The 21,732-nt window shown below is 55.1% G+C and overlaps 7 protein-coding genes across 7 annotated transcripts; 3 read left to right on the forward strand and 4 right to left on the reverse strand.

The window, feature by feature from the left end:
- Positions 1–180: 180 nt before the first annotated feature.
- NEUTE1DRAFT_84330 (NADPH-dependent chorismate synthase/flavin reductase) lies at positions 181–1,797 on the forward strand (the record flags this gene model as incomplete). The annotated part of the gene is made up of 3 exons (XM_009854070.1): positions 181–246; positions 304–542; positions 608–1,797. 3 exons carry the CDS (start codon positions 212–214, stop codon positions 1,630–1,632), a joined length of 1,299 nt encoding a protein of 432 aa, XP_009852372.1.
- Positions 1,798–2,229: 432 nt separating this feature from the next.
- NEUTE1DRAFT_147370 (uncharacterized protein) lies at positions 2,230–3,744 on the forward strand (the record flags this gene model as incomplete). Its single annotated transcript, XM_009854071.1, has 2 exons — positions 2,230–2,550; positions 2,633–3,744. The coding sequence occupies 2 exons, from the start codon at positions 2,230–2,232 to the stop codon at positions 3,497–3,499; spliced, it is 1,188 nt and encodes a 395-aa protein (XP_009852373.1).
- On the reverse strand, positions 3,732–5,044 carry NEUTE1DRAFT_65655 (Deoxyhypusine synthase; the record flags this gene model as incomplete). Its single annotated transcript, XM_009854072.1, has 2 exons — positions 3,732–4,679; positions 4,771–5,044. 2 exons carry the CDS (start codon positions 4,978–4,980, stop codon positions 3,828–3,830), a joined length of 1,062 nt encoding a protein of 353 aa, XP_009852374.1.
- Positions 5,045–8,134: 3,090 nt separating this feature from the next.
- On the reverse strand, positions 8,135–8,752 carry NEUTE1DRAFT_102075 (uncharacterized protein; the record flags this gene model as incomplete). Its single annotated transcript, XM_009854073.1, has 2 exons — positions 8,135–8,224; positions 8,462–8,752. The coding sequence occupies 2 exons, from the start codon at positions 8,750–8,752 to the stop codon at positions 8,135–8,137; spliced, it is 381 nt and encodes a 126-aa protein (XP_009852375.1).
- Positions 8,753–9,348: 596 nt separating this feature from the next.
- On the forward strand, positions 9,349–16,351 carry NEUTE1DRAFT_84339 (uncharacterized protein; the record flags this gene model as incomplete). The annotated part of the gene is made up of 2 exons (XM_009854074.1): positions 9,349–13,365; positions 13,424–16,351. The coding sequence occupies 2 exons, from the start codon at positions 9,349–9,351 to the stop codon at positions 16,349–16,351; spliced, it is 6,945 nt and encodes a 2,314-aa protein (XP_009852376.1).
- A 1,143-nt stretch (positions 16,352–17,494) lies between these two features.
- On the reverse strand, positions 17,495–19,408 carry NEUTE1DRAFT_123259 (uncharacterized protein; the record flags this gene model as incomplete). The annotated part of the gene is made up of 1 exon (XM_009854075.1): positions 17,495–19,408. One exon carries the CDS (start codon positions 19,406–19,408, stop codon positions 17,696–17,698), a length of 1,713 nt encoding a protein of 570 aa, XP_009852377.1.
- A 742-nt stretch (positions 19,409–20,150) lies between these two features.
- Positions 20,151–21,033, reverse strand: NEUTE1DRAFT_130647 (uncharacterized protein; the record flags this gene model as incomplete). The annotated part of the gene is made up of 2 exons (XM_009854076.1): positions 20,151–20,598; positions 20,725–21,033. 2 exons carry the CDS (start codon positions 21,031–21,033, stop codon positions 20,371–20,373), a joined length of 537 nt encoding a protein of 178 aa, XP_009852378.1.
- Between the last annotated feature and the right edge of the window lie 699 nt (positions 21,034–21,732).

The raw sequence follows: 21,732 nt of genomic DNA on the forward strand, positions 1-21,732 counted from the left end.
CATACCTAGTTTACACGACTGGCCTGAACTTTCCATTTTTTATTTTATTTTCTGTGACGGCGATTTACAAAGATCCCTGTCTGAGTCACCACATCAGGCCCGCCACCGTCACGCCTTCTTCCATTGTAGCTAACAACTTGAAGGCAATTAATTCCATTGAACTTCCTCCTCCCTCCGCATCCCTTCCGAGCCATATCAGACCACCGTAACCATGTCTACCTTCGGCCACTATTTCCGTGTCACGACGTATGTCTACAAACAAACCGCAATGCCAATTGGCATCCAACGTTAACAATCCAACAGCTATGGCGAGTCGCACTGCAAGTCGGTCGGCTGCATTGTCGATGGCGTCCCTCCCGGCATGGAGCTCACCGAGGACGATATCCAGCCTCAGATGACCCGCAGACGTCCCGGACAGAGCGCCATCACCACCCCGAGAAACGAGAAGGACAGAGTCATCATCCAGTCCGGCACTGAGTTCGGCGTCACTCTTGGAACGCCAATTGGCATGCTGGTCATGAACGAGGACCAACGCCCCAAGGGTGAGTTCCAGCTGTTACATCACAAGCCTCTTTGTTCTGCTTACCGCTGACGCTGTTCTGTCCAGACTACGGTAACAAGACTATGGACATCTACCCCCGCCCTTCCCACGCCGACTGGACCTACCTCGAGAAATATGGCGTCAAGGCCTCCTCGGGTGGCGGCCGCTCTTCCGCCCGTGAGACCATCGGCCGTGTCGCTGCTGGTGCCATCGCCGAGAAGTATCTCAAGCTCGCCTACGGTGTCGAGATTGTCGCCTTCGTCTCCTCGGTCGGTTCCGAGCACCTCTTCCCTCCCACGGCCGAACACCCCAGCCCGAGCACCAACCCCGAGTTCCTCAAGCTCGTCAACTCCATCACCCGCGAGACCGTCGACAGCTTCCTGCCCGTCCGTTGCCCCGATGCCGAGGCCAACAAGCGCATGGAGGATTTGATCACCAAGTTCAGGGACAACCACGACAGTATTGGCGGCACCGTCACCTGCGTCATTCGCAACGTTCCCAGCGGCTTGGGCGAGCCTGCTTTCGACAAGCTCGAGGCCATGCTGGCGCACGCCATGCTCAGCATTCCCGCGACCAAGGGCTTCGAGGTCGGTTCCGGTTTCGGAGGCTGCGAGGTTCCCGGCTCGATTCACAACGACCCCTTCGTCTCTGCCGAGAACACCGAGATCCCCCCTAGCGTGGCCGCCAGCGGCGCTGCTCGCAATGGCATCCCCCGCCCCAAGCTGACCACCAAGACCAACTTCTCTGGTGGTATCCAGGGTGGTATCAGCAACGGTGCGCCCATCTACTTCAGAGTCGGCTTCAAGCCTGCTGCCACCATCGGCCAGGAGCAGACTACTGCCACCTACGATGGTACTTCGGAGGGTGTTCTCGCCGCCAAGGGTAGACACGACCCCAGCGTGGTGCCTCGTGCCGTGCCTATTGTCGAGGCCATGGCGGCTTTGGTGATCATGGATGCTGTTTTGGCGCAGCAGGCCAGGCACACTGCCAAGAGCTTGCTTCCTCCCCTCAAGCAGACCATCAACTCCGGAAAGGACACCGTAGGAAACGGTGTTTCTGAAAACGTTCAGGAGTCGGACCTTACGCAATAGGCGGATTTACGATTGTAGGAAAGGGAAAATGTGATTAATGTTAAAAGTTGTTAAAAGGGATTTGTCTTTTTGTGATACCGGTAGCTAGACTCTGTTGGGCGTGTTTCTTGTTTCTTTGTACATGATTGAAGGTCTAGAATAAAAATGCGTTCTTGTTCATCGATACACCCATCTCAACCCCCACTAATAAACTCGGTTTAATCTGGATAGACAACTGCCATTCTAGACCCTTTTCCATCCAGTCGTTACATGCGATGGAGATGCCGTTGTCGCGGGGCGGCCCGGCAAATGATTTCCCCTGCAGTATACCACCAGCAACGCCAAGTCACATGAGATGGCGCCGTAACGATGCGCTAACTGATGAACTGATGCGGGGAAGGCAGGGGGATCCAATGGAATCCCGAAGCTATGCGACATCACTTGGCGATTGGAGCGTTCGTGTTCCGTCAACTTCGACAGGAAGCTCCGGCGGACTCCCTTCCCATTCATCCATCCATCCATTCCAATTCCCTTTTATGTGTGTTAGATAGTTCCTAGTCCTTGGTCCTTCTTATCTAGTCTCTCCTCCCAATTGATCTTGTTTGAATGGTTGCAAACATGTCGAGATTCGGTTCCCTTCAAGCCATCCCCCGACAACTGCTTCGGACCTCGGTCCACCTCCGTGCTGGCCTTCAAGGTGCCCGGACCACCATCAGCAGAAGCTATGCGACTGCCAACGACCAACGCCCATCCCAACCGACTCAGCCTACATTCGATAACCGCGTGAAGATTGTGGAAGTCGGCCCTCGTGATGGATTGCAGAATGAAAAGAAGTCGATACCGCTGGCGACCAAGATCGAGTTGATCGAGAGGCTCGCAAAGACGGGACTCCAGACCATCGAGGCCGGTGCTTTTGTCTCGCCCAAGTGGGTGCCACAGGTCAGTAGAAATTGTTTACTTCCCCTTTCTTCCCATCATATCATAACCCCCTTGCTCTACTAACACTCATCCCACCGAACAGATGGCCAACTCTGACGAGATCCTCGAACACCTCCTCAAGACCCCTCCTCCCTCCCCCGTCCCTCTAACCTTCTCCTTCCTGGCCCCCAACACCAAAGGTCTCGACTCCGCCCTCTCCATCCTCGGCAAATACCCCGATGCCTACGAGACGGAAACCACCCGCTCCGGCAAATCTGCCCAAGAAGGCGGTAAGCCGGCCCTTGAAATCGCCGTCTTTGCCGCCGCCACCGAGTCCTTTTCGCAAAAGAACCTCAACTGCTCCATCGACGCTTCTTTGCGACAGTTCAAGGAAGTGATCCAGCAAGCCAAGCAAGCCAACCTGCGCGTGCGCGCTTACATCTCGGTCGTTTTGGGGTGCCCCTTTGAAGGCTACGACGTCGACCCCCACCGCGTAGCCACCATCGCCACCGATTTGTTGGAAATGGGCGCCGACGAGATTTCTTTGGGAGACACCACAGGCATGGGCACCGCTCCGCGCACCAAGGAGTTGCTGAACTGTCTGTCTTTGGCGGGAATCCGCAACGAGGACCTGGCGATGCATTTCCACGATACCTACGCGCAGGCGCTGGTCAACACGGCGGTGGCGCTGGAGCACGGGATTCGGACGTTTGATAGCAGTGTGGGCGGGCTGGGTGGGTGTCCGTATAGTCCCGGGGCAACGGGGAACGTGGCGACGGAGAATGTGGTGTATTTCATGGAGAGCTTGGGCATGGATACGGGCGTGGATCTGGATCGGGTGGCGGATATTGGGGATTGGATCACGAGAGAGATTGGGAAGCCCAATGATAGTGTGGTGGGTAAGGCGGTGTTGGGTGCGAGGAAGAGGGAGAAGAAGGAGAATGGGGATGCCGAGGCTCCCCAGACGTGAAACAGGCACACTGATGTTATGATGTATATATGGGTTATGAAATTGTATGTACTGTATTCATAGTATTCAATGGAAATGGAGTTGGTTGGTCTGAACGTCGAGGTGCGAAAGTTTGCTTAGGGGACTTGAGTGGACGAGGAAACAAGGACTCAAGAAGTGGTTGACATCGACCCCAGCCACCACCAAGAGCACATATATAGATAGCCGGCAGACTGCGCATGAGAATTGATGAAAACAAAAAAACAACAACACTGACTTTTGAACTCCCTACGCTTTTAAGGTTCCCGTGACTTCATCCCCACCGCCTTACATCATCCTTCCCAGACTGTTACAGCCCATCCTCCTTCGCAAAAGTATTTGCCACAATAAACGGAAACGCCGCCGTAGCCTCCATATACACCTTGACCGCATCGGCCCCGACCTTGATCTTGCCCCAACTAACCGCCTCATCCGGTCTCGCGCCCGCATCGGATCCATCAAACTCCTGCGCCGTATTGATATACACGGCGCTCTCCGCCCCGTTCCTCATCAGACACGCGTTCGCAATGTGATGCTTGACAATGCCTCCTCCCAAAATGATCATGCCCGCCCTCTTGGCCCGCACCGCAATGGTGTTGATCTTGCGAATATCCTCCACAATGTCGATCCGCAGCTGCTTGGGGCTGGCCTTGAACGTATGGAAATACAGCATGTCGCCTAGACTGCCGTCGGTGAGGGCCGGACAAAACACGGGGATATCGTTCTTCCAAGCCCAGTAATAGACGGAGCGCTCATCATTAATCTCCTTGCCCAACCGATGGATCACCTTGCTGGGCGTCCAGTTGATCTCGTTTTCGGTTCCCCTGGAGGCTTCCTGCTCCTCGAGCATCTTGTCCAGAATCGGCACGACCCAGTCCTCAAAGGCGCAGTAATTGGAGTTGGGCACAACCAGGTTGCCGATGCGGTTGAGGCCCTTGGAGCGCAGGTCGGCGCCCGGCGCGGAGAAGGAGGACATGTACGTGTCTCCCAAGCACTTGATAAAGTCCTCTTCGATGCCGCCGGCTGTGGTCACAATGGCAGACACGTGCTTGTGTTGGACCAGGTAGCGCAGAGTGCCGCGCAGGCCGGAGGAGATCAGGTTGGAGGTGTAGCCGAGGAAGATGGTCGTCTTTTCGGAGGTGGTGGGATCGCGGTAGGCGCGCTGTGACGGGGGTGGGGGTGAATAAGTGTTAGTCATATTTCCTCGTAACTGTACTGTTTGTTTGTTTGTGAAAGAAATAAAACTCTGTTACCATCTCGTTGATAATCCTCACGGCCTCGCACATGGACGAGGCTTGAAAACCCATGTGCTTCATCCCTTGCAAAAGGTCGTCGACGGTGATGGGCCGGCCCTTGAACTTGTTGAAGTCAAGCTCCTCAACCTTTTGAGAGCCCTCGGGCATCTCGATGGATTTGACGAGGACTGCATCGGCGACGGAACTTGGAATCTGGTTGTCCGCCATTTTTACTGTATATGATGTGTGTTGTGGTGAGGATGAGTCGGGAAGATGAGAGTGGACGAGAGCGTTTATGAGATATGTGTGCATGTAAGTGAAGTAGGTAGTGTGGTTCGATTGTTTTACTTTTTGTCCCAGGTCACTAAACTCCAAAAGTTTCCAAAACGGGATGCTGGGTCGAGATCGGTAGTAGTGGAGCACCTAGCTAGGTACAGTAGGTAGTGTACCTAGATGGCCCCGGTAAAGCTGGCCGTTTCAGATACATACAGAATTGCTGGTAGAAGATATGAGAACACTTTCAATATTCATTTATTCCTTGCGTCCCGTAGATGAGCAATTCCTTGACACGATCGTTGTTATTTGCCAATGCTGTCAAGAGTTTTTGGGCGTTGAAAGTACCTAGGTAATCTCAGCGCCCTTGGATTTGCCTCTCGAATTTTTGAGGTGGTATTGCTTGCTCAAGTGGTGATTTAGAGTTAGTTACCTGTACCTTGCTTCTGCAGCTCCCTCACGCTCACAAAATGCTCCAAACCCCATGCGGGACTTTGTTACAATGCTTCTTACATGGAACATTTGCAAGCTTTCCCCTCAATGCGCTGCCTGTGCATATGTGGTGCGTTCTGCCGTGATCTGGAAAGACACCGCAAGAGAGTGCGAGAAGTTGAACCAAATGTCACATGTTGGGCCCTGAGTGCTGATTGGGCGCAAGTATCTGCAGCGGCGGTACCAACGGCGGGGCGAACTTTTGAGTGCCGGTTGTGTACAGTACATACGCTACAAGGAAGATAAAATGTCGGTCCTCGTTCGCGAGGTGTCCAGAATCGATCCATTCTTGGTTTTGTCCTTCAGTCTGTCCAATGACCAGTCTATTATATATTGCGGTTTTCATCTTTTCAACCATGATAAAATCTGGGCTCGTCCGGCTCGTAGTGTAGACGGCCAAGTGGAGACGATGATTTGGTCCCTGGATGTCGACCTCGATAAATGATGAACGCAGCGAGTTCAGTTCTGGCCGGCCGGGGGGTCACAGACCATGCCTAGTTTGGACGGATTTCAATGTGGAGATGATTGAACGCCTCTTCCATTTTTTGAAGAAGCTCGGACCATCGAAAAAAAAAGCCAAACGGAAATGGCTCATGTGCGGTTCGCGGATGGCGGGAAGACCAGACCAAAAACCAAAAAGGAATCATGTCTTGGCAAGTTAACTTTCAAGAATGCCAATTTTTTTTCGTCGTTTCGTGCGTGTCTTCCACAGCCTGGGGCCGCCAATCAGAGGCTGCCCGAGACATGGAGATCCGCAATTGTGCATTTTGCATTTCTGGTCAACTGGCTGCACGAGCCCACGGGCTGCACATCTTGAGACTGCAGTCATGCTGGGCGAATCGGGTTAGCGCGCAGTTCGTAACCGCCCCATGCTCCTCGGGCTTCCATTGGGCTTAGTGGCGACTCAAGCTCGGGGGCGCCACCGGCCACCCAACTCATCGACAATTCACGGGTACGTACCGGTACGTATCGTTCGTTTCGGTCGGTCTGTGATGAACGTGTGAGGTGGCAGTGAGCGACATCCATCTGATGACGGGGAATGAACATGAAGCATGAGGACGGATGGATGGGGGACCGGGAACGGCGCATCACTGGACTTGGCGGCCGCAGGGCATTTTGGGCACCGATTGAATGCCAAAGATGCAAGCAAAGGGGGGAAACACTATGGTCCATATGTACAAGTATGTACCAGAAAACCGAAGAGTTTCTTGACCGCACGGACCCCTTTCAAGATTCGTGGTGCAGCGTTGAAAGAACGACGGAACAGAACCTAACGAAACGGGAACGAATTTGAGATCCACCCGTTTCCATTCTCCATCCAATCTTTTTAATCGCCCACTTCGTCCTTCAAATCCAGCTCTTTTCTGGGCTGCGCCAATGCCATCCGTTGACCGTCCTCCATCGAAAGTCACAAGAGCGGTGTACCTAGGTACTTTTACTCCTGCCTTACCGTATCGTCGGACCCTAGTACGGTTGTACATCCAAGTACATGTCAAGAACCCCGGATTCCCATTTTCCAGGGCCATCGAGAATCTAGGCTGGTATCCGATAGTTCCTTACAGTACCTTACCACGTTACCGTAACCTTGCAGCCTCGCTCTCCAGGGCTCCACCAGTGTAACACGGGCCCCCTCCGTCTCCGCCGGAGTGTCCGCTAGTAGTTCGCCGGCCGACGGGGACTCGAACAAATTGAGGAAACCGCGAAAGAAGCAAGCCAGGAAGAAGCACGGACAGCGAGCCGAGAACTGGACAAGTTGCGAGACCAACAGGACGGCACTCCCCCAGGCTAGGCTATCTTAAGGTACAAGCAGGCTACCCGACCGCAGCAGCCAGAGACGGGAGCCCTACAGAGGACAGGCCTTCCATAATCATTACCTACCTCTACCTACTTTTTGAGGATTTCCGATCTCTCGGCCGACATCGTTCCATTGAGCTTCTTTCTTACCGACAGGCGACACGAATCCACCAAGCACGAGCGCGGGACGTGCATGGACCTTTTTTTTTTTGGTCTGGTTGGTTTTTGGACTTTGCAACTTTCCAAGAGACCAGGGACGGACAGACAAGACAACTGAAGTTCAAGAAGACGGACAATAGAAACAGGAACACGTACGACCGGGTGACACGCGTTTGCCGTTTCCTGAGGTACATGGCTGCTTTCCATCCCCTGGTATTCTAGAGCTAGTTCCAGCACTCAGCCTCAGCCGCACTTTGAGTTACTTTCCACATCCAATTCATTCATTCATTCCTTCCACTTTCAACGTCTGCCCGTTTCCGACCGACGGCATTCGCCTGGAGCCCTGGACCGACGACAACAACCTAACCCACACCACCCACCTACCAGCAAGAGGTAGTAACTGCCCGAGTGCCCTGCAGGTGGAACTTTCCAACCTCTAAACATCCCATCTATCTTCAACAACTCAACCAACGGCAAGCTCATCCCATCTTTCGTCGACCAGCGCCACCCCGTGTTCCCCACGTCACATCACTTTTAGGCCCGTGACCTCGCTCCGTGTCGGCAACTCGAAGCTGCCAGGGCGGAGTAGCATCCGTTCTGTGGGATTCAGCCATCCATTCCCACCACCACTGCACCGACCTCACGGACAACAACAATACTATCATCACAACACCTCACCGACAACATCACACATCCTAGTGTCACCAACGAAGACGTCGACAACAACAACAACAACAACAACAAAAGCAGCACCCTAAAGGAGATATTTTAGTACATACCATCGACAGCATTGTGTGGGCCCCCGGATGCTGCGCTGAGCCGTCTAATCCATACTCAAAGGGCGCAGGCCCTCATTGCAAATGTATGTGTCTTCATTATTATACTACCAGTAGCATCCATACGCCCGCAGCAAAAAAAAGCACGCGTTCTTCCTACGTAACGCACCAGCCCGACCGTTCTGCTGCGTCCACAGCCACCTCGGCCAACAAACGCTCTTCCTAAAAAGCCGAAGAGGCGGCTTCAAACGCCAATTCGTCGTGCCCAGTAATCGCCGCGCCAATGCCCTATTTCCATCATCACCACCACCACCACCACCAAGACAACCACCATCGCCATGACCATGTCCCACACCCTCGCCATCTAGCCACAACCTCCCCCTCTTACCCTCCACTGCTGCCTCCTCCTCCTCCTCCTCCTTCACTTCCTCTTCCTCACCATCACCGTGGCCAACACAACCGCACCCCCTCCTACCACCACAGCCAGCACTACCCTCCTCCCCCATCTGCTCACCACTATGATTCCTACAGGTCAAGGTACAACGGCAGTAGATACGACGGCGATCGCCGCTCCCGCTCGCCCCGGGACCGCTCGCCCCCACCCCCTTACAGAGACCGGGGAGACCAGGGAGACCGCGGCCCGCTTAACTCGCAGCACTTCGACGGTGACCGCCGACGCCAGTCCCAGGCCGACTTGCGCGGTGGCTTCCAGGGACGAGATTCCTTTGCCGGTCGAGAACCACCCCGCGGCCCCAAGGCCCTCCTCCTGGATCCCCCGAGTGGACCACGCGGTGGTGGCTTTGCTGGAGAATTCCGTGGTGGGAGAGGTAGAGGCGGCGGGCGAGGCGGCCGAGCATGGCGGGACGACAGCAGAGATCGAGGACGAGACCGTGAACCGCCCGACTTCCGAGACCGCCCTCCTTTCAGAGACGACCGAAGCCGCGAACGCGACCGAGATTGGCACCCTAATCGAGACCGGGATGCCTTTGTTCCGAGGGGTCGGAGGCTTTCCCCCCAAGGAAGGCCTAGATCTCCACCCGGCCGTGATATGGGACGGGATATGGGCCGTGACATAGGGCGGGACTTTAGAGATCCTCGAGACATGCCGCTGAATGTCGACGCCGAGCGCGCAAGGAGGGGTTCTAGGGATGCCGGTCCTTTATCGGCAGGCTCATCATCCTCGGATCCTCCTTTTGCACCCATCCCAGATCGCGGCATACAAGATCGCGGCATGCTAGATCGCGGTATACCAGATCGTGGCGGATTCCGCGGCGGATACAACTCACGTGGCGGAAACCGCGGCGGCAGAGGAAGAGGCGGCGATTGGGATAGAGGCGGCCGTGGAAGAGGCATGTTTTACGATGACCACAGGGACCACCGTAACTGGCAGCCTCGCAGTCGTTCTCAGGAGGGTCGTTGGGGGCCCCAAAGGGATCTCATGGACGACCGGGACCGCAGAGAACCACCTGCTCGATACATGGACACGGTCAGGGACATGCGTGATGATCGGGACCCCAGGGAAAGAGATAATCGTGAACCGCCACCCCGACAAAAACTGGACCGAGTGTCGCACGAGCCAATCCCCACGACAACCAAGGATGTTTCACCGCCCCCGCTTGCCCCGTCTGCTCCCGCTTTTGGATCAGTTCCTAGCCGTCAGCCTTCATCGGCTGAGATCCAGTCCGTCACGGGTAAGGCACCACCAACCGGCCCCAGGGCTCTTATCACCGAAGAAAGGCAAGACCGACCTCCAGCCACTGGCCTCCCTGCCGCCAATATCGAGAGGGGGCCTCCAACCGGCCCTTCCAAGCCGCTTTTGCCTGAAGGAAGCCCTCTCATTCCGGTCGGCCCGAGAGCACAGCGGTCCAGCAAGCAATGGATCAACCCAACTCTCGGCAAGAAGATCCCCGAATCGCCAAAATCTGCCAGGTCTCAGAGCTTTGTGTCTCAGTCGCAACACGGCAGACCGTTTGGCGGACATCGGCCAGAATCTTCACATTCTGACCACCATGGCGAGACAGAGAGAAGGCCTCGTAGTCCCGATGCCAAATCTGAATCGCACCTTGTGGCGGCAGACGGACAGTCCCGTAGCTCGCTGCTTACAGGAGCAAATGATACGCCAATTAGGCCCGAGAGGGGCACGCAATCTGCAAGGGCCTCAGTGGACAGAGATACCAGAGCATCTCTTGATAACAGAGATATGAGGACAGACTCTTTCGGAGGAGCCCATCGATCCTTCAGAGAGCTGGATGTTGAACGTCGCGATGAAAGGCCCGCAATCATGGCACCAATGCGACAGCGAGAGGACGCGGACAAGAGCAGGATTCCTGAGTCTAGGGTACCGGTCAAGCGCAAGCGTAGTGTTCTCGCGATACCCTCAACCACTCGGCTCCAGCTGCCCACCCAACAAACCTCACTTCCTGGCACGGAGTCGGATGATGACGAAGACATGGATGATTATTTCGATGCTGAAATCACAAAGCAGGAAACCGAGCTCAAGAAACTCAAGGATAGCACAGCGGGTGTCCCCATGCAGATTGTCAGGCAGTATGCATGCACTGTTCATGATGCCATGGTCAAGGTGGTCAGTAATAATGTTTCTCTTGTAGACATGATTGGTGGCCTCCCGGGAGGATACTCGTTCCCTAGGCCAATACCGAAAGCCCACACGCAAAAGGAGCCGTCACCACAACCGAAGCCTCAGCAAGAGTTGCAGTCTAACGCGAAGCCGAAACGTCCACCCGTGCAAGAGGCCGTGCCTGCCGTTGTTCAGGAGCAGCCCGCCGAACAGGTAGAGAAACCGGTGCAGAAACCGGTACAGAAGCCAGCACAGAAATTGGATGAAGTTGAGCCGCCCCGCGTCTCGGAGTCTGAGCCTGAGGTTGCGCCCAAACCCGAGCCTGAGCCAAAGCCGGTTTCTGAACCCAAAAAGGAAAAGGCACCAGAGTTGCTGCCGGAGAAGCTGCCAGAGCCGGAGCAAATCCCACGGCCTCAACCGCAACCTCAACCTCAACCTCAACCGCAGGCGCAAGCGCAAGCACAGCCACCACGGCTACTGACAGAAGCAGAACCAAAGTCCGTGACGGAGCCGGAACGTGAGCGGGAAGCGGAGGTGGAACAGGAAGCGGAAACCCAGGAGCAGGCTCCCACGGAACGGCAGCTTTTAGCAATCCCGACCGTCGAGGAGAATGAGGAGACGTCGTTCCACCGTCCTGAGCCTCAGCCTAAGATGGAGGAAATGGACATTGGTGGATCAGGACTGCCTCCTTTGCCCACTGTCGAAGAGCACAAGGTGGTTGACCAAGATGTCGATATGGTTGATGTCGATGACGAAGGACGGGATGCCCTACAGCCCCCCTGTAAACCCGTGCCCTTGCGCGATGTGAGCGGTGATGGAGAGAGCGTTTCGCGATTCCCTCGGCCATTTAACCAGCCCACTTCTGACGGTGCCAGCTCATCACGCATGGATGAGGACAGCGAGGAGAGGACCGAGGACGATGCCAGCGTTAGTGGCAGCGTTGAGAACGTCAGAGAACTATCCACCACGCCACCCACTGATGAACTGCCAGTATTCAATGTTAAGCCGTGGCATCAAAGCAGCAAGGTTCGCAAGCTCTCGGAACAAAGTCCCGGATTTGGAGCGTTCTTTATGGGCAACATCCGGGACATGGCCGAGGAGACGGCGAAGGAACAACAGGAAGCAAAGCAGGTATACCGCACGAACTACGATGCCTACCTTCGGTTCACTCTTTCAGATGACCCTACCGCTGTCAAGAGCAGAAATCAATTCTCGCAGTCGGACAAGGATAAGGCCTCAGGAGGTAAGGGTCACTCGGGCTCCGATAACCACGGTAAGGAGGGAGGAAGGAGGACAACTAGTCGCTTTTCAACTGAACTCGACGTGGAGTATGCGATCCAAGAGTCAATTCGAGAAGCACAAGAGAAGAAAGAGCGAGAGGAAAGAGCTCAGCGGGAAAAGTATCGGACTGATAAGGAGGCCGTGATTCCCGAGATGATTTGGACAGACGAGGAAAAGGATCACCAACTCTTTGTCGATACATCGGGCTTGCTGCCCTTGGAAAAGCTTGTAGATACCTGGCAGGCGGTTCCATACCATGTCAACTTCACTGCGGAAGAAGCGGAGAAGTTCGAAAAGGCATACCTCGAGTATCCCAAGCAATGGGGCAAGATCGCCCACGAACTTCCGAACCGCGACTTCCACTCTGTCATTCAGTATTACTATGCGAAGAAGAGGGAGTTGAATCTGAAGGAGAGGCTTAAGAAGCAGCCGCGCAGGCGGAAGAAGGGACGCGGAAAGCAAAAGTATAACGCCTTGGTCTCAGAACTGGGGAATCCAGAGAATGAGACGACGGAGGATAATCAGGAGAACGGGGAGAACAGCAACGGTCGCCGTCAGCAGCCGCGCCGTGCTGCTGCTCCTTCCTGGGGCCACGAAGCCACGCCTAATGCTGACTCGGACGGCGCTACGCCTTCTGCCACTCCCGGACGCAGGAGAGCAGGTACGACAACGGAACCAAAGAACGACAGCGGTGCTGAGAAACCCGAAGGGGTCAAGAAAGGTGGCCGCAGAGCTCGCCAACCCAAGGCAGACAAAGAGCCAAAGGTGCCGAAGCCTGCTCAAGCTATCGCGCCGACACCTCCAGCAGCTTCAGGTAAGGGGACGAATGCCAGGTCTCGGTCGAACTCCACCAGAGTACAAAACCCCGAATGGATGCCCCCCAAGACCCCGGCGGAACTGGGCGCCCGTGTTCAGAACCCCATGTTCGACGTACCCCCTGGAAGCATGCAACCACCACTGGCGCCTGCTCAACAAACGCCTCTTGCCAGTCCCGAAAGAGCACCGCCTACACTGGCCTCAACAACCATTTCCGAGGTAATGGCTCCCCCATCCCTGCGTCCAGAGCCTCCTGCGCCGCCGGCATCTCTACCTACTTTTGAAATTGGACAGCCATCCGGGCCTGAGCGCATTCGCACTCCACAGCAAGCATCCAGTTACTGGAGTGTCTCGGAATCAAACGACTTCCCCAGTCTTTTACGCTCATTTGGCACCGACTGGAGTGCGATCGCCAACCACATGGGAACCAAGACTCAAGTCATGGTAAGTATAGTATATCCCGTTTCCTGAGTGGATGTAAAACTGACTAAGCCGTGTTCAGGTGAGGAATTACTATTTGAGGCAAAAGAAAGAGGGCAAGCAGGAATGGGAACAGATTGCTACCGAGGCCGATCTCAAGAAACAGAGAGGAGAGAGGCGACCTCCTCCACCTACTCCTTCTGCAGGGCCAAGGAAGCGGTACGATGTTCCGTCCTCGTCAGGACACCGGCCGTTGGCTGCCGCGGAAGCCGAGGAGCCTCAACCGGCCAAATCAGAAGCAGCGCCGCCGGCCAACCAGCCTTTCAGCCGTTTCCAGGTGACTCCGATCCAAGCGTCACCCGTGTTACATACCCTTGTGCAACGGTCGCCCACGGTGATGCCGGCACCTCTGCCTCCAGCGCCAGTGGCAGCATCGGCAAGCGCGGCACCTTCGCCGCAGACACCGAGCCGACCCGGACCCGCAGTCTCACAGACCATGTCTCCGGTGCCTCGTCCACTCCGCCAGCCGACCGCCACCTTCGTATTCACAGAGAGAGAAGGCGAGCCGATCCCGGTATCGCAACCTCCGGCTCAGACACAGCATCAGCCGGTCCGCATCTCCCAAAAGACAGCTCCTGTTCCCTCTTCCTCCATGCCGTCGGCAAGCGAGGCCATGCCCCGTTCTGCAGGATGGATTCCTGAAGCCAATCGCCCAACGCCCCTGCTGTCCCAGCAACAGGAGTTGCGCGAAGTTCGCGAAATCCGAGAAGGTCGGGAACGACAGATCAGAATGGAACCGCTCCAGCCAAGAGAGCAGCCGCGACCGATGGAGCGCCCGGCCATGCGCTTCAAGCAGGAGCCAGAGCAGCCATTGCACCATGGAGATCCATTCCAGAACTTCATGCCTCTGCAGCGCTCCATGCAGCCTAGGGCGGAGGCGGCGCCCATGGGACGGCAGGATCCCCCGAGAAGCATGGCACCCTCCGCCCCGCAATCCTACACACCGCCTATCCAAGCTCAACCTGTCCGCAACCTGCTCAGCGAGTCTGTGCCCCCCCAGCGCACACCTCCGCAGCTTAGCCCGGCGATGGAGAGACCGCCGGTACCGAGCACGCAGCGCCCTGTGCCGACCTCGATGCAGGAGCAATACTCTGCGAACACGTCCGCTGCTCAACCTGTGCCTCCGCCTCAAGCTCCGCCCGCTATTCCGCCCGAGCCAAAGAAAGTCAGCAGCATCTTCTCCATACTCAACGATGACAATCCGCCTGCGCCTGCGCCAGCCCCCAAGCGGGTCAACGACGTTGCATCCATGCCTAGAGCCGCGTCAACGTCGACTCCGCCGCCCCAGCAGATGTCTACTCGTCCTCCCCAGCCGCCGCCGACCACTGCTGTATCGGCGTCGCAGCGCAGGGACACCGAAGCCTTAGGGTATTCGTACGCGCGCAACCCCCCTTCGGCCGCTCAGGCTGCTATGCCATCACTGAAGCCTTATCATACTCAGTCGCCACAACCCCCGCATATGAATGTCGCCAGGTCGAGTATGGGCTCAGGCATGGAACCACAAGTCTCAGCAGCCGGCGACAACAGGGAATTTTACTCACGACATCAGTATCAACCACAGCATCAGCCGGGCGCGTCAAACTCTCCCGTACCTCATCAGGTGCATCACTACTCTCAGTCAGCGCAACATCCTCAGCAGCATTTACAGCAGCCCCAAATGGCATATCCAAGTCAACAGCAATATCAACCCTATACCACTTCACAGGCACTTGCTGCTTCACCTACGCCGCAATATGCAGCCCATCCGGCATCGATCTCGGGTCGACGCGAAGCTCAGTCGGCACGGGATGAATGGTCATCGACCCAACAGGGGCAGGCCGCTGTTCCAAGTCTGCAGCAGCGACAGCAACAGCAGCAGCAACAACAGCAACAGCAGCAGCAACAACAACAGCAACAACAGCAGCAGCAGCAGCAGCAGCAGCAACAACAACAAGGCTGGCCGCCGTCGCATCCAACGCCATCCAAGTCTAGCCAGGCTTCTGTGCCGTCTCAAACAGCTTGGGCCGCACAACACGGTCCCAACGTTCAGGCTAAACCCCCACAGATGGGCAGTGCAATGTCCCAACAGCAACACTCGTGGCAGGCTACGCCTACTCAACAGCCTCATGCCCTCGGCCTGAGAGAACCTGCTCCACGTGGCCAGGCAGTATTCTCGGCCCATGAAGCGCAAAGCCCTACAGGCAGTGTAGTGTCGCACCAACATCATCGCTCGCTTGACGGCAGGAGCCAATTCCCACCGATGCCTGATCCTCGGGATCGCCAAAACCTACGGAGAGGTGAGCCCGTTCCGCCGCAGGGCCAGCCGTACGTTAGATACGTTAATACCCCTGGTCCCGGGCATGGTGGGCCTGGCGGACCCCCCGGACAAGTTCCTGGCCGAGGAGAAGCCCCTGCAGATCTTAGGATGCAGCAGATGTCCCAGGCTAGAAGCTATACACCGGGACCTGTCGGTGCCGGATTTGATGGTATGGGTCCGCCACCCTCCTCCTCGCTAGGTTACCCAGAGCAAATTAGGGATGCTCAGATACGCGACGCGCAGTTACGGGAGATGGGCTCTAGAGATCTAGGTCGCGATCATCGAGTTATGGGTCGGGATCCGCGAGAACTCGGTCGGGATCCTCGAGAGGTAGCCGCTCAGCAGCGGGAGCAGCATGCGGCACAGTTCCAAGCTCAACAGCAACATGGTATCCCCGCAAATGCCGCCCATCCACAGCACATACAGGTCCAGGGCCATCCTCAGCAGCATCAGATTGCCCAGCACCAGCAGCACGTTCAGCAGCAACAGATGCAGCACGACATGCGCAATGCAGTTCAGGCATCTCATCAACAGTATGCTCCGCAACACCACCCAGGCGGCATGATGGCTAGACAACTACGGCCACAGCACCAGTATGACCAACAGGGGCATGGTCCTGGACCGGGTCAGGGAGATCCCAGAAGAGCTGGCTAGTTATCTGCGGCAGGATCTCAAAGAGGTTAGGCTTTCGAGACAGGACCCAGCTAGTAGAGCTTAGGGCTGTTCGAACTGGGGTGAATATTATCTATCTATCTATCGCTTGAAAAAGTTTCAACGGTAGATCGCTTTGTCGTAGGTGCCAGACCACCTATATGCGTGTTATGAGATGTTTGCGATGTGGTAAGTCGTCCTGTTCCTCAGAGTGGCCTCCTCCGTCGCTTACGAGATGATGTCACAGATTATGTCATTCCTCTCAGCTAGTGTAATGGGAGCCGACACGATTGCTCTTGCGACTCTGCGAAAGGGCAACACTGATGGCATTCTACTTCCAACGAGAGGCACGGACAAGATGGGACGAAGAGGCACAACAGCAGGCGGGAGAGAGCCAGTGAACAAATAAAGCGTTTGATCCAAGTCAGCATAGGCAGAAAAAGAAGGAGGGGCCATCATGAAGCGCGTGTACCAAAAGCGAAGCACGGCAGACCCAAACCATATTTGAAGGAGGGAAAGAAGCGGCAAAGGCGTGCGCGCTCCCGCCCCTAGCTGGAGGGTGGAACGCTGCAATGGGAGCTAATGTATTTAGTACTGAATTGCGGATTCTTGGTATGAACTGGTTCATGTTCGGGTTTGGCTTGGTTTGGTTGATCTATGCCAACATGGATGAATGGAAAGAAGGGGTTCAAATAAATAAACGGATGCATGCAAGGAGGGTGTTTGTGCAGTAGTCATGGAATGGATATTAGAGAAGGAGACGTAGCGAGTATAAAGAATTTGTTGCAACCAAACCATGACTTATTGTGGAAGGGCATTTTGAGCCGATTGCATTGCTGTCATCGAGAAGAGTCCGAGGAATTGGAGAAATAAGATATCAGGGATGGGACGAAGAGAATATAAGGCGATGTGATACAACGAAACAGTTTATTCAGAAGTTGACATAGACACGTGATAGTCATCAAAAGTTGTAGGAACAAATGTTTGATGATACTTAGAGGTGCCTTCAAGACGTCGTAATAATATCGCTCCATGTTGACCCCTGTCATAAGCCTCGACACTCGGATCAAGCATCATCGGGTAGAGAAGCGTGTACAAATTGTAAATAGTAGGTACTAGCGAATGGATATGCATAACCGTGTTCGGAAATCCAAACTACCTATATACTAAACTGGGTATCATCATTTCTCCAAGCATAGGTATCAATCAGTCCTACTCTAGGAGTCCGTCCATCCCCTGGGCTGCTTTGGACCCCATTCGTCCACTGCTGTCTGCCCTCAATACATCGTAAACCCTCTAACCTTACCACGAACCTCTTTACTTGATTTACTTTCCTCATAATCGTCATCATTGCTGCCGCTGCCCATTCCCATTCTCACTCCCGTGCTGTTTTCTCCCTTTCGTCCCCTCCTCGTTCACTTTCTCATCATCATCATGATTATCATCATCAAGATCGCTCTCTCCCTCCTCCTTCTCCTCATCATGACCCTCCTCAGCAGGTCCTCCACCACCACCACCACTACTAACACCAAGTCCATAGCCCGGCACGCTAATCATTGGAAACCCCATCGGGTACGCACCCGGTGAGCTCCCGTCCCACCTCTCCGGCACAAAACCTAGTCCAGAGGCGGTGGTTTGGCCTACTTGTCTTTTTGCGGGGCCGTAATAGCCGTCTAGAGAGGTGTGTTGCTGTTGTTGTTGCTGCTGCTGCTGCTGCTGCTGCTGCTGCTGGTGATGAGGACGGGTGATGAACTCGGCTGTTTCTGGTTCGGAGCGGACGTCTACCAAGTTGTTTTGTTGTTGCTGGGTGCTGTCAGTGTTGGGGCTCTGAGGGGTAGAGGTATTGGGGTTACTACCACCACCAGTCCGCCTCCTCCTCGAAGCCGATGACAGACCAAATGAGTTTCGCGGCGGGAGAGAGGCGCTGGCGGTGGTGGTGGTGGTGGCGGGTAACTCGACGAACATGCCCGAGGAATCTAGCTCCGGGACGTCACCTAGTCCACTGTGACTGTGACTGTGACTGTGACTGTGGGTGTAACTGTGACTAGTACCGCCTGACGCGCCTCTAGCATGCGAGGAGCCGACCAAGGGACTTGCCACTCCGTGCGTGACCTCGCTTCCGTCGGCGGAGAGTTCGCTTGCGTTACTCTGGTTTCGCCAGTGGTGTTGGTGTTGGTTGCGGGTGCTGCTGTAGTGGTATCCCAACCCTGTGCTTTGGCTGTCCACACTCTCACGCATGCCGTTGCCATTGCCGTTATGGCCACCAGCATAGGTAGAGGTAGTATGGGAGGAGGGAAGAGGTGGTGAAGCAGCGTTGAAATACCCTGCGTTTGGGTCGGGACTGGCCAGTTCGCTCCCGTTGTTGTTCCCAGCGCCGTGAGGCGAAGCCATGTAAGTAGTATCGCTCCCCGACCTCCCATGTCTCCCAATACCACTGCCGTCGCCAACACCGTGAGCACCAGGCTGCGGCGTCCCTGCCAAACTGCTAGCATTCGTCGTATGATCACCGGGCGTGTTCGTCTCGGTCATGAACATCAGAGGATCGGCGCTGGCGTTATCAGTGTCCGAAGGTGCTCTGACGTGCAGGAACCGACCGGATTGTTCCATCTGCGCTTGGGAGGCGCCGGTCTTGGAGGTCTTGGTGTAGGAGGCTTTGGAGTGGTAGCCGGATGTGGAACCCTTTTTGGATTCCATGGCGGATTCGACACGCTTGAGGCGACGGATGATGAGGAAGGCGGCGATGATGACAATGATTAGGAGAGCGATAGCCCCGCCGATTATGCCGCCTAGTTGGGCGCCTTTGAGACCGCCGCTACCGTCGCTGTCCTTGGTATCCTTAGGGATGGCGGAGGCTTTGGGGACGGAGCTAGGGAGAAATTTCGGGATGGCGCCGGAGTTGTCGTCGATGCCTGTGAGAGCGGGAGGAGGTGTTGGGGTGGTGAGGACAGCGGAGATTTGGGTGGTGGTGATGGTCTTGCCGCCAGAGATGGTGGTGATAATGTCGACTAGGGTGGTGCTGAATGGCTCTGTTGAGTAACATGCGTCGACTGCACATCCCATGTTGTTCGGGCAACAGCCGTAGTTGTAAGATGATGGACAGAGTTTATAGCTGGCAGGGCATGATGTGAACGTGTTTGTTACCCCGTATGGTGCTATACAGCCTCTTACGGCGTCACAAATCCAGCCTTCGGGACAGCATCCCTCTGATCTTTGTCAGTTTAAAGACCATACTCGGAACGGTAGGGGACATAAACTCACGTCCGGCCGTGATGGGACAATAATAATATCCTACTTTCCCGCACGCCGTACCCACTGCCGCTGTTGTCGCCGAGCATGCATCGCTTGCACACTCATACTGATCTGGACAACAACCTCCACCCAAGGACTCGGGACATAGCGAATGGTTGACCGGGCAAGTAAGATTGTCGTCTCCTCTTCGTTTCAATCGTAATGGCTGCGGAGGAGGTGTGATTTCTGGCTTCTTTGGGACCCTATGAACCATCTCTTTCTTCAGGAGTGCCTCCGCTTGCGACGCCATCGCTTCCTGGCCGAAGAGAGCCATGATATAAAGGAGGACACACGATGAGCACGAACAAATGCTGCGCATGGCGGCTTTGTTTTTTTCGAGTTTCGAGTTGATTGATTTGTCTTCCGTTCTGCTTATTGGACCTCCCGAGCTGGACAAATGTTCATTTTCCGTCGTTTATAGTCTGGTTTATGCGGTCATCCGCTGTGGTTTGTCGAATGCGCCGCGAATGCAGATATTCTCTGTATTCACCTGCGAGACGTAGAAGGTTGGAGGAGGAGGGAAGGATGGCCTGAAGGAGCCGTTTCCGATCGTTAAACAACTTTCCGGACCAGTACAAGGATAACAATGAGATGGGAATGGATCAGACCAGAGATTGATTGGGCAGGCCTTCTTTGTCCAAATAGGGCCGGCTGGCGTGTGACCTGAGAAGTAGTAGTAATTCTGCTAAGTGAGATGCCTATTATTGCTGACTGAGGATCCGTAACGGTTATACCTAGAGGCGGAGCAGAGAGAGCGCCACGGGCCCACGGACGGTATCCGAAGGGAACCACCAGTAGGGCTGAGACAGTACATTAAACGCGGTGCGCGCGGACGGGTGATGGCAGGGCTGGCCGCCGACAGTGGTTTCCGATTCCTGGTAATATGAAGCGTGATGACGAGGACGATGGCGATGGTGGTGAGATTTGAAGATCCAAATCAAAAGAGAAAAGAGCGAGTCCACCTGGGAAAGAAAAGAAAAAAAAATGAAGAGGGCACCAAAAGTCCCAAAGGACTGGGAAGAGATCGACCATTCCCGTCCAGTTCCTGTGGTTCCTGTGCTCTCATCTTGTGAATCAATACCACCTACCTTGCCTGAACGCAGCCTAGCTCCAAGATCCTTGTACGTAGAAGAAGATCCGACCTCACCCACATGGCCATTTCGGGCAACCATTGAGAAGCTCGCATGCAGGCTGGGGAAGCACTCGGAGTGACTGCTCATACGAACATGCTCCCTCTCGACATGGTTTGACTGAATGTTTGACCTCACCGTGCCTCTTTCCCACTGACAGCGCCATGGTGGGTGTTTTCCCTTTGTGGCGTCGGGGCTCTGGATCACGGGCAGCCAATGTGTTCTTCTCTTTGTGTGCATCGCTAGTCTGTTTGGTTTTTGAGGCATGGTGATTGGCCTACGAGGTAGTGTAGTGCCGAGTGGAGGGCTTCGTGGCCAAGCCGTCAAAGAATGGTAGAAGTGTCCGAGGAAGTGCAACTCTGTGGCTATCGCATCAAGCAATGGTCCGATAAAAACCGAATATCGATACGACGTTTGTGCTCTGGTATCACTGCAGAACTACGTTGGAGCGGCGGATACGTGAGGATACGGCGGAGAGGAGGTCGCGGCCACCAATAATGCGGCCCATGAAAGTGGAAGTCATGGTGACAAGCTCGGGCGCACCCCGAGGTGACTCAACTGCAACACAGCATTTCTTCTCTCAGTGAAGGGTACGGCCGAAATGAGCGAGAAGAGGGACTCTCTTTTCAGCGTCGGTATAAAGGCTCGGGTGAGCGACACATTCTCTTCTGCGAGATACTAGCGCGTGACCAAGGTATGAAAGTGGTGGAGGGATGTAAGCGCTTACTACGTACGTTACCACCAACTCGCCATCCTGAGGAAGTCGGGGTATTTTGTTACCTTATCAAAGAGCAGTTCCAGTAGGAGGAGATGTGTCGTTTGCCTTTGTTTCTTGTATCAGTGATTTCATCAGACTAGTCTAGTTAACAATTCTGGTGTGGCATTAGCTGTGCCCCTCCATATGCATCTCCGTTGGTATCCCAGTAAAGTTACTGAACAGCCGCAATAGGAGTGGAAAATAGTAGG

Source organism: Neurospora tetrasperma, assembly GCF_000213175.1.
Source record: "Neurospora tetrasperma FGSC 2508 unplaced genomic scaffold NEUTE1scaffold_4, whole genome shotgun sequence".
NCBI lineage: Eukaryota > Fungi > Ascomycota > Sordariomycetes > Sordariales > Sordariaceae > Neurospora > Neurospora tetrasperma.